Here is a 14605-nt window from a genome sequence, read left to right as displayed (position 1 = left end):
CACAGCCACTATGGAGGACAGTATGGAGGTTCCTTAAAAAACTGAAAATAGAACTACCATACGACCCAGCAAACCCACTACTGGGCATATACCCAGAGAAAACCATAATTCAAAAAGAGTCATGTACCAAAATGTTCATTGCAGCTCTATTTACAATAGCCAGGACATGGAGGCAACCTAAGTGTCCATCAACAGATGAATGGATAAAGAAGATGTGGCACATATATACAATGGAATATTACCCAGCCATAAAAAGAAACGAAATTGAGTTATTTGTAGTGAGGTGGATGGACCTAGAGTCTGTCATACAGAGTGAAGTAAGTCAGAAAGAGAAAAACAAATACCGTATGCTAACACATATATATGGAATCTAAGAAAGAAAAAAAAAGAAAGGTCATGAAGAACCTAGGGGCAAGATGGGAATAAAGACACAGACCTACTAGAGAATGGACTTGAGGATATGGGGAGGGGGAGGGGTGAGATGTGACAGGGTGAGAGAGTGGCATGGATATATATACACTACCAAATGTAAAATAGATAGCTAGTGGGAAGCAGCCGAATAGCACAGGGAGATCAGCTCGGTGCTTTGTGACCACCTAGAGGGGTGGGATAGGGAGGGTGGGAGGGAGGGAGACACAAGAGGGAAGAGATATGGGAACATATGTATATGTATAACTAGTTGATTCACTTTGTCATAAAGCAGAAACTAACACACCATTGTAAAGCAATTATACTCCAATAAAGATGTTAAAAAAAAAAAAAGAATTGATCATGTCAACCCCTGTGACTCTGCCCTGTTACCTCACCATCAACCAATCAAAGAACTGTGCACGAGCTGATCACATCCCCTGATCACATCCCCTCACATGGCCTTTAAAAATGCTTTCCTGAGACCCATGGGGGAGTTCCAGTGTTTTGAGCACTAGTTTCCCGGGACTCTTTGCTGGGCGCCCTGCAGTAAATGCCGCAGTTTCCTTCACCACAATCCAGTGTCAGTAGATTGGCTTTACTGTGTGCAGGTGAGCAGACCCGAGTCCGGCTCTGTAACATTTCTTCCTGGTTCGTGAGTAGTAGTCTCTAAACCCTTGGGATTTCCTGGATAGGAAATGCTGATGATAGGAGTGTCTTTGCTTATCCACAGGGGGGCTCTTGGACCCCACCTGATGGCTTATGCAAGTGAGATACCCCAGTTTGGGGGCCGGCCGTGCTGGAAATACCCACCGTGTGGCTGGCACTGGGGGGAGAGCTTCGAGCCAGGTGGTGGCAGCCCTGCCTCCAAGGAGGGGCGGGGGACTGGAGATTGACGTGATCAGTCATGCCTAGGTAATGAAGCGTCAACAAAAACTCCAGACATGGAAGCATGGTGAGCTTCCCTGGTGGACAGTACTCTGTGTGTTGTTATACATCGAGGTGCTGGGAGGGTGATGTGTCTGGATGTCAAGGGGAGAGAACTCCAGAAGTTTCATGTTTGGAACGCCCTCACTGTAAGTGTCTCTTCTTTTGTCTGCTTCTGATTTGTATCCTTTTGGCAATAATAAAACTGTAATTGTTAGCATAGTGCTTTCCTGAGATTTTTGAGTTGTTCTAGCGAATTATCAAGGCTGAGGGGCTAGTGGGTGCCCCCAAATCTGTAAGCAGTTGGTCAGAGTTGTGGGCAGCCCTGGGATCCCCGAGCTTGCAGCTGGTGTCTGAAGTGAGAGCAGTCGTTAGAAGACTGTGCCCTTAGCCCGTGAACTTGGCCTACCTCTGGGTAGTCAGCATCTGAAGGCATCACAAACCTTTGCTCCAGGCAGTCTGCTGGGTGCCAGGGAAGCAATGACCAGCATTGTTTGCAAGGACACTTTGACCTATAGAATCCCATCCGTTGTCCTTTTTGCTAAACCTCAAAGCACTTGCCTGAACTGTGGGCCAGGACTGGGCAAACGGGCTCTAGGTATTCCCTCTCTATTTTTGGAATCAGCTCTAAACTCTCCCTCCCAGCCACCTTCCTGTCTGTCCTCCCAGCCATAGCATTGCCTGTTTACTAGCTAATTTCTGTTTTCACTTAGGCCTCCTATTCAACACACTCACTTAGCTCAACTTTGGTCCTTCTGGGTGACTCTTCTTTTTTTTTTTTTTTTTTTATTAATTAATTAATTTATTTATTTTTGGCTGTGTTGGGTCTTCATGTCTGCATGAGGGCTTTCTCTAGTTGCGGCGGGCGGGGGCCACTCTTCATCGCGGTGCGCGGGCCTCTCACTATCGCGGCCTCTCTTGTTGCGGAGCACAGGCTCCAGACGCGCAGGCTCAGTAGTTGTGGCTCACGGGCCTAGTTGCTCCGCGGCATGTGGGATCTTCTCGGACCGGGGCTCGAACCCGTGTCCCCTGCATTGGCGGGCGGACTCTCCACCACTGCGCCACCAGGGAAGCCCTGGGTGACTCTTCTTAATGTGTCTGCCCCAGTGGTCACCCTGCTTGAGGCTGGCTGCTCTCTCAGGCCCTGGCTGTGTGCCCGTGCCTCGTCCTGCAGCCCCAAGCACTGCACAGGTCCCAGCAGGAACGCATCCAGGCCCTTCACTCCTCACCCACGCTCCTCGTGATTGATTACACCCGAGCCCCATCCCATTTGGGCCCATCCTTGTCTTCGTGGGACCCCTTTGGACGGGAGTCTGGGCTCCATATCTTCCACTCAGGCTTGGACCTTTCATTCCTTTAGAATACTGCTTCCAGAATCTTCCTGTAGGCTCTCCAGACATCACTCATGAGCAAGAGGAATTTTGATTCATGCTCTAGGCTGACACATCACCTCACCCAAGCCACATCAGCCCTGCCTGCCCGAGGACGGGCACCCACCTTGGCTCCCAGACAACAGCCCTGGGAATAAGACTCTGATGTCTCCATCCAGCCCTCATCGGCCTCTCAGGCGAGATCCAGACCCAGGGGGCCCGCAGGCACCAAGGGGACATCTCCCACGACAGCTCTAGATTATTGTAGCAGCACTAATGGAATAGATCCCAGGCAAGAAGCATTCTCCTACTAAAAGTCAAGGCTTAAAATGGCTTAAATATGAGGCCATTTGTCAGGTTTCAGAGGAGCCCTTTTAGCCTGCATACATGACTGCTTGAAAATTCAGCAATTATCATGTTTCATTTGATTGGTATGTAAATTAGCTCTAGATTTTGCATAGCCTTTTACAAGGGCTCAGAATGCTTTAAATAGATAAGTAAATAAGTAGATAGAAGATGATAGATAAGTAGATGGATGGATAGATCGATAGAATCTAAAAAAAACGGTACTGATGAACCTAGTGGCAGGGCAGGAATAAAGACGCAGACATAGAGAATGGACATGAGGACACAGGGAGGGGGAAGGGTAAGCTGGGACGAAGTGAGAGAGTGGCATGGACATATATACACTACCAAATGTAAAATAGATAGCTAGTGGGAAGCAGCCGCATAGCACAGGGAGATCAGCTCGGTGCTTTGTGACCACCTAGAGGGGTGGGATAGGGAGGGTGGGAGGGAGGCTCAAGAGGGAGGGGATATGGGGATATATGTATATGTATAGCTGATTCACTTTGTTATACAGCAGAAACTAACACACCATTGTAAAGCAATTATACTCCAATAAAGATATAAAAAAAAAGAGATGGATAAATTGATAAATAGAGAAGTAGGTAGACAGACAGATTATATAGATAGATGATAGATAGATAGATAGATAGATAGATAGAACTATGCCAATTAGAATTAGTCACTGGAAACAGAAAAGATAAAGGTTTAGACATGCAGCAATAAATGGACAAAAGAGAGAAAAATATTAGGAATATAACATCTGTAGGAAAATTCACCACTTGTGGATTGATTGTTCAGAAAGCCAGCCAGCTCTCTGCCAGGAGGTCCTAATGACAGCAGGCGTCCACAGGGGCCTCACCACTTTCCTGGAACCTTCAGCACAGAGATTAGCAAACATGGATCACTGGGCTAAATCTGGCCCACTGCCTGTCTTTGTAAATAAAGTTTTATTGGAACACAGCCTTGCCCATTCATTTACATATCGCCTATGGCAGCTTTCTCACTACAGAGATAGACTTGAGTAGTTGGGACAAAGGTCTTATGGCCTGCAAAGCCAAAAACCTGCAAAAGCTCTAGCAGATCAACTTAGTAGAGCAGAAAAAGGGTACACCTTCGAGTTAGGCAGACCTGGGTCAAGTCCCTGTCTGTGTGAATGTGGCAGAGGCAGCACTAGAATTTTCACAAAGGGCAGACTCACAGCTGGCAGTTTGGCTGGGGGGTGAGGAAGCCTAGGGGACTTGCCTTGGAACTGAATTTTCACACAAAGAACTTTAAAAAAATCTTAAATTTATCCATTTACTCATTCAGCAAATATTTATTATAAATGCTTACTGTGTGCCAGACCCCATTCTAGGTGCTGGCACTGTAGAAGCAAGAAAACCATGAAGCCCATGTCTTCATGGGGCTTACTTTCGAAAATGGGGGAAGAATGGACAAGAATCAAATAAATATATAGTATCTCAGGTGGTGTTATATTCTGTAAAGAGAAGTAAATTAGGGTGAGGGGCTAGAGAGTGATAGAGAGGTGCTGCTGGGATGGGCTGGTCGAGGAAGACGTCTCTGAGGAGGGGACATTTGAGGAGGAGCCAGAGGTAATTGAAGGAGAGAGCATAGGACTATCTGGGCACATCTGGGAAAGAGTGTTCCAGGCAGAGGGAAAAGCAAGTGCAAAGGCCCTGGGGTGCCCGAGTATGGGTGTGTTTGAGGAACAGCATTGGGGGAGGGGGGTCTTGTGGGGGCAAAAGAGGGAGCAAGGGGGAAAGTGCTGGTGATGAGAGCAGAGTGGTCACCAGGCGCCAGGCCCCCTGGGCTTGGGGCCACAGCGGGCTTCAGGGCTGTTTTCCAGGTGTGATGGGCAGCCATGGAGGTCTTGAGCAGAAGCACAGTTTGATCTGCCTTAATCTGTAAAGGGTCCCTCTGGCCTTGGGTGGAGAATAAACTAGAGGAGCCAGAGTGGAAACAGGAAAACCAGGTAGAAGACCCAACGGCAGGCCAGGCTGGAGACCTACTCAGGGGCAGCTGCTGGGGTACTGGCCACTGGTTGGTGCAGAAACCCTGAAGCTTCAATGTCTGAAGACAATGAAGATTCCTTTCTAGCTCCTGCAATGCCTAGTGTGTGTCCTACAACTTGTCCCCGTGCCATCTGGGGGAAGAAAGAACTGAAGAACATTCTGGAATGTCCTCACGGGCCAGGCTTCCAGTGTCTTATACTCACTTCTGCTCACATCCCATTGGCCAAAGTTGGGCAAGGGCCATGTGTGGATGCCCGAGGTACCTGGGTATCCTCTTCCAAATGGGGCATGATAGGTAGTCAGACTCGGGGGGCTCCTTGAAAGCAGGGTGCACAGGACCTACAGTCATTTAGGGTAACTGTGTTGACGAGAAACAAGTGGATATATTAAGAATGGGGCTAAGGGCTCCTCCCACACACACCAGGAATGCAGACACATTAACCTCCCTGGGCCTCGGTTTCCTCATCTATAACAGGGGTTAGTTCTGGCTCCCTTGGGGACTGTTATGAGGATGAAATCTGATACCATCCCTAATGCGGCAGCGCAGTTGGTGCCCACAGTGGGCATTATTTTCATCATCAGCTTTCCAGAAAGTTTCCAAATATCTGAGGCGAGAGAAACACGGAATGCTTGTGAGATGCAGCCGGGTGGCGGCCAGGGCCGGCGTCAGCTACTGCCTGGATTGTTCAAGTGGTGAAATTCTGCCTCGCCTGAGGGCAGACAGCCTTGGCCTGCAGTCCCTCTGCTTCTCCGACCGCCCCCCGCCCGGATCCGGTTATCCCACCACTCAAGAGGTGAAGCTGGTGGGCAGGGGCCTCAGGACCCTGTGTCATCGCTAAACCAGCATCCCTTCTGCTGGGTCAGTGTCCTCGCTGTGACTTATTTTCATCAGCACCTCCGGCGGCAGCCTCTGTTCTCCTTCTGAGAGGCCAGAGCCCCGGTGAAGTCTGACGTCGACACAGAAACCCACCACCAGGCGTGGGCCCTTCCCACCTGCGTTAGACCCCACTCCCTGGGCTCTCTGCTCCCATACTGGTCTCCTGGACCCTGGGGCTGCCTCGCTTGCCCACACCTAGGCCCACAGCAAAGGGAAGAGATTTCTGAGTGATCGCTGGCCACAGGCTGAGCCCCTCCAGCCTCGGGCCCCCTTCCATCCTCCTGGCCACTTCACCAGGGGATTGTCACCACCTGTCAGGATCTGGGGTCCCCAGGGGAGCTGGGGTCCCCGTGCAGGCCTGCCCGGCTCCAGCTCTTCCAGCTCCAGGCAGTTTCCGCCCTGGGAGGGGCTCCCAGGCTGAGCCCTGGCCCCCAGCCTGCCTCCAGTGCTCGCAGGCTGGGTGGTGCTGACTCATGCTCCTGTTCTGGCGCCTGTGATCCTCCTTGAGCCGGCCCTGGCCTCCTTCCCAGCCTCCTCCCCCTCCAGCCCTTTGGACCCCACAGTCCGGCGGCCCCCTCTCTGCACCATTCCCAGGAAGCCTGCCGCTCTCTCTCAAGCCCCGGATAACATAAAGCCCTTCCACCGGCCTGTGTCCCCATCTCCATCCCGCGCATCTCTCACTGCTGGGCACCTCCCCAAACTGGAGAGACAGGCAGATACAGAGAATCACAACTTACCAGAGCAAAAATGCACAGTAACAAACCAGTGCTGGGGCAGGAAAACCTGAACTGTAATTAATGAATTGCTGAAGGCTCAGTGTGGACAAGTTTGAGAGTTAATATCTCTGGGGACCCAGTCATATCCATCCCCCTTTTGTGAGTTTTACCTCCAGGGGCTCTACCAGATTCTCACAGGGACTGTCAGAAAAATCCCCTTATGCTTCCAGCAGGGGAGGGGAAAAGGAACCATTCTGAAATACATGAGAGCATTCTGTTCTTCTTCACAAGGCCTGTCCTTGGGAGAAAATATTTCACTAAGTAAATGGAGAGATATTCCATGTTCTTAGACAGGAAGACGCAATATTGTCAAGATATCAGTTTCCCAACTTGATCTATACATTCAATACGATACAAGTCAAAATCCCAGCAAGTTATTTTGCGGATACTGACAAACTGATTTTAAAGTTTATATGGAGACACAAAAGACCCAGAATAGCCAACTCAACATTGAAGGAGAACAAAGTAGGGTCTGATATTACCCTACTTCAAGACTTACTATAAAGTATGGTAATCAAGACAGTGTGGTATTGGTAAAAGAATAGTAGCAGATCAATGGAACAGAAGAGAGTTCAGAAATGGACCCACATATAGTCAACTGATCTTTAACAAAGGAGCAAAGGCAATATAATGGAGCAAAGATAGTCTTCATCAAATGGCACTGGAACAATAGACATCCACATGCAAAAAAGGGGGAAAAAAAGAATCTAGACAGAGATCCTACACCCTTCATAAAAATTAACTCAAAATGGATCAAAGGCCTAAATGTAAAATGCAAAACTATAAAACTCCTAAAAGTTTTAACATAGAATAACATAGGAGAGAAATCTAGATGACCTTGAGTATGGTGATGACTTTTTAGATAAAACACTAAATGCGTGATTCATGAAAGTAATAATTTATAATCTGGACTTCATTACAATTTAATGGTCTGTAAAAGATGATGTCAAGAGAATGAGAAAAAAAGCCACAGACTGGGAGAAAATATTTGCAAAAGACACATCTGATAAAGATATATTACCCAAAATATATAAAGAACTCTTAAAACTCAATAATAACACAAACAAATCTGATTAAAAAATGGGCAAAAGACGCAAACAGCCACCTCACCAAAGAAGATATACAAATGGCAAAGAAGGATATGATAAGACATTCTACATCATATATCATTGAGGAAATGCAAATTAAACAATAAGATACCACTACAAACCTATTAGAATATCCAATCCAAAACACTAACAACATTAAATATTGGTGAGAATGTGGAGCAACAGGAACTCTCATTCACTGCTGGTGGGAATGCAAGATGGAACAGCCACTTAGGAAGACATTTTGTCAGTTCTTTACGAAACTAAACATACTTTCCCCATACTATCCAGAAATCATGCTTCTTGGTATTTACCCAAATGAATTGAACACTTACATCCATACAAAAAACTGTACATGGATGTTTATAGCAGCTTTATTCATAATTGCCAAAACTTGGATACAATTAAGATGTCCTTCAGTAGGTGAATGGATAAATAAACTGAGGTACAGCCAGACCATGGAATATTATTCAGAATCAAAAACAAATGAGCTTTCAAACCATGAAAAGACACGGAGGGATTTTAAATACATACTACTAAGTGAAAGAAGCCAACCTGAAAAATTATACATTGTATGAGTCCAACGATATGACACTCTGGAAAGGGAAACCTTCAATCTGTAAAATATACAATATCTGCAATACAGCAAAGGGAATAAAGCAAGGTGTGCCTGTATAGAGACAGTAAAAAGATCAGTGGTTGCCAGGGTGAGGATGGGAGGAATGAATAGGCAAAGCACAGAGAATGTTTAGGGCAGTGAAGATATTTTGTAAGATACTACAGTGGTGGGTACAAGTCATCACACATGTGTCAAAATGTATAGAAAGTACAACACAAAGAGTGAACCTTAATATAAACTGTGGGTGTTGGGTGATAACAATGTGTCAAGGAGGGTTCATCAATTATAACAAAGGTACTGCTCTGGTGCAGGATGTTAACAGTGGGGGAGTGGAGGCAGGGGGTATATGGGAATTCTGTGCTTTCCACTCAATTTTGCTGAGAACATAAAACTGCTCTAAAATATAAAGTTTATTAATTAAAAACATTTTTTGAATGAGTGAATGACAGGATTGCCCCTTCCTCGTGTTCCCACCGTCATTGCTTGCACTACTACTTTTCTACTCATATCATTCTATTCCAGGTTCAAGTTTTACACGTCTCTTTGCATTATAAGCCATGAGTGTAAAGGCTCTCCACCCTCTGCTGGAGGCTCTGCTGGATTACCAAGATGACGCAAGAGTGCAAATTCCCAATCCTCTTAAAGACAAATATGGACAAATTGGATACCGTCTCAGGATGACATCACAATGACAAAATCAAAGCCATTGATTAATGCAAGTGTTCAGAGAAGCCATGTAGACCCCCTGGTTTTCAAACTGTTTTTAGTATCAGAATCAATTTTTCAAATGAACTTACAGAGCCCCTAAAATGTAAAAGAGTTAACAGAATAAAAAAAGTGCTGTTCTAGTACAGATGGAGTCTGGATCCCTGAGGCACTTCTGCAAAGTCCAGGGCTCCTGGGGCCCCTTTGACATCCACTGGTCCAGCTTCCCCCTATGTTTTGCACACAGCATGCTGGGCCCCCCAAACAAGGAAAAGCCTTAAAAGCACCCACAAAAGTCCACAGCCTGGCTTCTGTCTGCCTCTGTAGCTCATGCCCTTATGCTGTCCAAAATACATCCTGGGCTCCAACAGTATCAGACCTGCATTTCTGCAAATGTTTCATATCTCAGGCTTCAGTGCCTTTGCTCCACCTTCAAGATGCAGCTCTGGCATCACCTCCTCCAGGAAGACTTCCTGTATACCACCATCGACCCATCCACTTTACCCCAGGGATGGAGGTAGGTCAAGCAGAAGCCAGCACCCGCAGGAATGGGTAGCACCTAAACCTAACAGCCTAGGTGGGTGAGAACTAAACCTTCATCTGCAAACCAGCAGAGTGGTATTAGGAGGGCCTGGGGAACTGCACCTAATGACCTGATTTCAGAAGAAAACAAAAGCCAGCAATGGATCTTAAACCAACAGATACTCAAGTGACCTCCAGCTGTGATTAAAAGCCATAAACAAAGAAAAAGCAGATCAAGGAAATGTTTCTGTGCCTAAGATCCCTCCGTAAGCCTCAGATTTCGTGTTCCTTGCCCTGGAATAAGACCCTTAGGATCTGGCCCCTGGGACCTCCGAAGATCCCTCTCCTCTCTACACTCTCCCAGGACCCTCCATGAGCAGGGAACGGACCTCACGAATTGTCATCATCCTCTATTTCTGTATCTCCCACCTCCCCCTCGAGGGCAGGGGCTGGTCTCACTCTCTCTGTCCCTCCCTCCACCCAAGTGTCCAGCAAGGGTCTGGCACAGAACCGGCCTGCAAATGTTTGCAGAATGGGGTACCACCCCGGGCTAGGCGGTAACACCCGGCTTTCCGCGTTGCCGCAGCGCCCTCTGCTGGGCACATCCCGCTGCCGCGGGCACTCACCGGAGTGGGGGCGTTCACCGCCGAGAGGTTGTACCCATAGAGGAAGGAGGAGCCGAAGGCGCCCACGAGAGAGGCCACGACCAGCGAGCAGGACCAGTCCTGGGAAAGGAGAGCAATGCACGTCAGACCTGGCACTCGGGCGCACAGCCAGGGGCCCGCAGGACGCAGCTGGACCGTCCTCTGCTGGGGAGGATTTCCAGATCAAGGATGCAGGTTCCTCAGAGCCAGCCGGCAGGAGGGGCTCCCATCCAGGTCCGGTCCAGGGGGGTGTGGCCAGCCCAGGGAGCTCAGTTTGCCTCTGTCCACACCACTGCCCTCTTTGTCCGGCTGCAAGAGGATCTGTGAAACTCAGACCTACTGTCCTTCACAGGTGCTGTTAGCAGCTACGACACTTATTTTAGCTGAATTCAGCCAGTCTCTGACTCACATAGGAGCAAAAAGCAAAGCCAGACTAAGCCGCCAGCAGCAGGAGCTGGTTCTTATTAAGCGCTATGGACCAGGCATCTGTTCTAAGCCCTTTCTGGGTATTCTCCCATAGAATCCTTAGATCAGTACTGTTTTATCTTGATTTTACAGGTGAGGAAACAGGCATGGGGCAGTCCCTGGTACTGTCTGGGTTGGGGACCAGAGCCCAGGTGGTCCAGCTCCAGCCCCCATGCAGCCACCCACTGCACCACACTGCCTCTCCCCCCCTGACGCTGCTGACGGCCACACAGACGCACGCACACCCACGCACACTCTGTTCCAGGCTGGAGCTGTCCATCTACAGGCCAGCGTGAGCACCTTGGGACAAGGACCTGCAGACAGAGATACAGGGCTTGACCCGGAGAACCAAGCATCTGCCTCCATGTAATCCTGCCCTATGGACCCATCCATGGACGGCCACAGGCATGACAGGACCAAGCGTAGAAACATCTGGGCCCCTTGGCAAAGGCTGGCCAGAAGGCAGGGGCTGGAGGCAGGAGGGGCTGCCATCCTAAGCTGACCAGGAAAGTGTGGGCCACTTGTCAGAGGGACCCAGGTGCTCTTGGAAGGCACTTTCTCTCCATGATTTATCATGTGTTGTGTGTGTGTGTGTGTGGTGATTGGGGGGTGGGGAGGGCGGTGTGTTCTAGGTGCCAAGCCCTGACAAGCTCCTGGGATACAGCAGGTAAATGTGACAGATGAGGTCCAAGGTTTAGGGGCCTGAAGGGATCAAACACTGTTTGAAAGGGAAAGCCAGACTTCGATAGCCGATTTCCTGCTCTGCCCGCCTAGACAGCCTCCTATAGCACAGGCTTCAGTGCTTGATGGCTCCACCACGCAGCTGTGGGATCTGTCCAGGGTCTTGACCTTTCTGAGCCTCAGCTTGCCCAGCTGTAAAATGGGATCTAAATTACAGCACCAGCTGCATAGGCTGTTGTGGATGTGTTGCTGGCTGAGGACGTTGAGGGGCTTGTGCACGTAGCCAGTGTTCAGAAAGGCTGTTCACTCACTTTGTTCTCTCTCTCTACTCCCTCTGACCCAGCCGTGCAGAATGGCCGTTGCCCAGGCTACGTGCCAAGGTCTCTCTTGCCCTGGCCCGTATAGCCATGCCCCGCTGAAACCTTCCCTTCTGGAGACTTTCATATCTAAGACCCACTGAAAGCCACCCTGAAAGTTCCACCTCCTCATTTTTACTTTTCTATCTTTGATTCAACGTTGTCTGACCCCCAGGTCTGCCTCTTATGACCGCGTAACCTCAGACCAGTTACATAGCTGCTCTCTGATGCGGTGTTCTCATCTGTGAAATGGCGATGATAATACACCCACCTCATAGGATATTCTGCCGAAGAAAGGAGTTAGAGCAGGTAAGGTCCTCACCTGTCCAGGGGTAGGTGCCCCTGGGGGTCAGCAGCAGAGGCTGGACAGTGGGCGTGGGTCTTACTTTTTGAGGGCAGGGGTCTTGCTTCCAGGCACCGAGCCTGCTACAGAGGAGGTGCTTGGTAAATGCTGGTGATTGAATTGAGGCCAGAGGGAGGGTTCAGAGGCCATGGAGAGGGACGTTGGCAAGTGTGGAGCCAGAATATTTTTCTGCAGTAATAGGAGCTTTTACTGAACGGGATTCATTGATGGAACAGAATCACATTTTGGACAAAAGGCCCATTCTCCATCGCCTTTCATCTTTAAACTCATCCTCTGGGTCTCAGCTCAGATGTTATTCCTTCTGACTCCCGGGCTGTGCTGGTCCCCTGGGCTTCCCTCACTCTCAGCCCTGGTCATTATTCCCTTGTCTGCACCCATCAGAGGGCAGAGAAGAGCAGGTGGGAGCCATCTCCCCCGAGCCCCCCACACCCCTCTGTGGCCCACCTGTGCCCACCACCTCTCACCACCTGCCGCAAGGTGGGGACACCACCCAGCACGTGCGAGCAGTTCGCTGCCTTGACCTCATTGCACGAGCACAGCCGCGCTGCCAGAAGATACTGTGGGTCCCAGGAAGCTGCGACTTACGAGTTGGAGCACCACGGCCAAGGTCACAGGGACTAGGAGGCCAGGACTCAAGGCCAGAGGCCTTTCAAGCAGTCAGAGAGTGCCTCTGTGACCCAGACAGAGGCCAGTTTCTGTGTTTACCTTTCTTCTCCTCCCACACGGCGTCCCGCTCCTCAGATGGATAAACTCAGGAGGCGCCGAGCGGCTCGGGTCACGGGCAACGGGAGCTGAGCTCGGTTCCAGAGAGTCCATGTTCTGTTTCCCGACCACCCACCTGCCGGCCCTCCCTCAAGCTGGCTCAGCCCACAGTGCCTTCCAGCCCGGACTCTGCTGGGGCATCTCCGTAAATGAGGAGGCAGAGTCCACGGAGGGAGGGTGGGTGGGAGCGCTGAACAGGAAGTGTGGCAATTGTATTTTGTCTGAACAGGAAATGGGCAGTGAATGTTTTTCCCCTTTCCAAATCATCACAGCGTCTGGAGAGCCCTGAAAGGGAAACTTGTCTTCCCAGGAATCACCACCCTGAGTTTGGATTCTTTCTTTGGCATGTTTTTATTGTGCCTCTTAAGGCCAGCGTGCTGGGAGGGGAGCGACTGGCATGAGCCCAGGGCAAGTTTCCCTCAGGACTGGGACAAATGGAAAGGTCACTGACTACAGGAGAAGGCTGGTGCGGTTCCAACCCTGACTCCACTGCTTTTTAGCTGTGTGTCCTTAGGCAAGTCGCTTTGCCTCTCTGAGCTACCACGTATACAAGTGCGAAATGGGCGATTGATCCCGCCCTGATTATCCTGCAGAGTTATTCTGAGGCTGGAATAGAAAACACACAACCCCAAGCAGCGTGTTGGAGATGGACCTGGGCTGCCCTGCAGCTCTAGAACAAGGGGAGGCTGTGGGTTTGGAAGAAAAAGAAATTGCCACTGGTCATTACTCTGCCCTGCTCATTCAGCCAGGCTGGCTCAGTGAAAGCATTAAGGAGGCAAGACCCTCATGCACACCAGGATGTCATGGGAATTAACTCACCGCGTGGCCAAATTGCCCAGATGTCAGAGAAGGGCCTTAAATCATGTGTAGGACAGGTTGCCTTGACTGTTTCCTCCCAGAGGCAGAGAACAGGTGCAGAGGCCGGCAGAATGATGGCGTGCTTGGGGTACGCAGAACCCCTAGAAGGCCAGGGCGGCCTCAAGTCCGCATAAAAAAGAAGCCGGCAACCTGGGTTTAATGGAAAGCGCATGTTGAAATAAAAGCTGTGGATTATGGCAGAAGCACTGGGAGCGGGGATTATCAAATGCACCTGAAAACATCCAGCCCGGAATGCACAACAGTGGGAAGGGATCTGCTCAACGGGGAACTGAAACTTCCAAAAGAAAAAGCCAACCCTGAATAATTAGGCCAGTTATTTGCTGAGTGCATGAATCAGTCAGCACAATACTCATTCCGCATATCAATCACGCAGGGATGCGGCTTGGAGAATTGGTTGTTTCTGGAAACAGTTTTTGGCCAGTTGGCCAGCTCCCTTCACAGAGCTGGGTCCAGAGCAGGACTCTAACATGGAAGTTCTCGATTATGACATCACGTGTGATGGCCGAGGATTCCTGGGGAAACACGGAGGAGGCACCGAGCCAACCAGGGGGGCTGATCTCGGAAGACTTCCTGGAAGAGGTGATTGGAGAGCAGACTCTTACAGGATGAGTAAGCCGGGGGAATATGCAGACAGAGAAGGGTGCGGGGTGGGAGGGCACTGAGCCAGGCCTGCAGACATGGATGCCCTGGGACGTGGGGAGAAGCAAAATAATTGAGCTGATTGGGGCCTAAAGTGGGGGAGGGGCAGCATGGCTGCATTGCTGTGCAGTGAGGAATCCCCTGTGCCATCCTGTGGGGTGTC

The 14605-nt window shown here is 49.8% G+C and overlaps 1 protein-coding gene across 4 annotated transcripts in view; it reads right to left on the bottom strand.

Annotated features, from left to right (window-relative positions):
* The window catches only part of SLC2A9 (solute carrier family 2 member 9), a 192245-nt gene extending 179203 nt beyond the window's left edge, over positions 1–13042 (bottom strand). For all 4 annotated transcript variants that reach the window (XR_005020012.1, XM_036853255.1, XM_036853256.1 and 1 more), the window contains exons 1-2: positions 12868–13042; positions 10279–10377 (exon numbers count right to left, since the gene is read on the bottom strand). Coding sequence is in view for 3 of the 4 variants with exons in the window: in XM_036853255.1 (XP_036709150.1) it covers positions 10279–10377; positions 12868–12978 (210 nt within the window). In the remaining variant the exon portion in view is untranslated. The remainder of the gene's footprint in view (positions 1–10278; positions 10378–12867) is intronic.
* Between the last annotated feature and the right edge of the window lie 1563 nt (positions 13043–14605).

Source organism: Balaenoptera musculus, chromosome 5 (genome assembly GCF_009873245.2).
Source record: "Balaenoptera musculus isolate JJ_BM4_2016_0621 chromosome 5, mBalMus1.pri.v3, whole genome shotgun sequence".
Lineage (NCBI taxonomy): Eukaryota > Metazoa > Chordata > Mammalia > Artiodactyla > Balaenopteridae > Balaenoptera > Balaenoptera musculus.
This window is presented reverse-complemented; position numbering and strand designations above follow the sequence as displayed.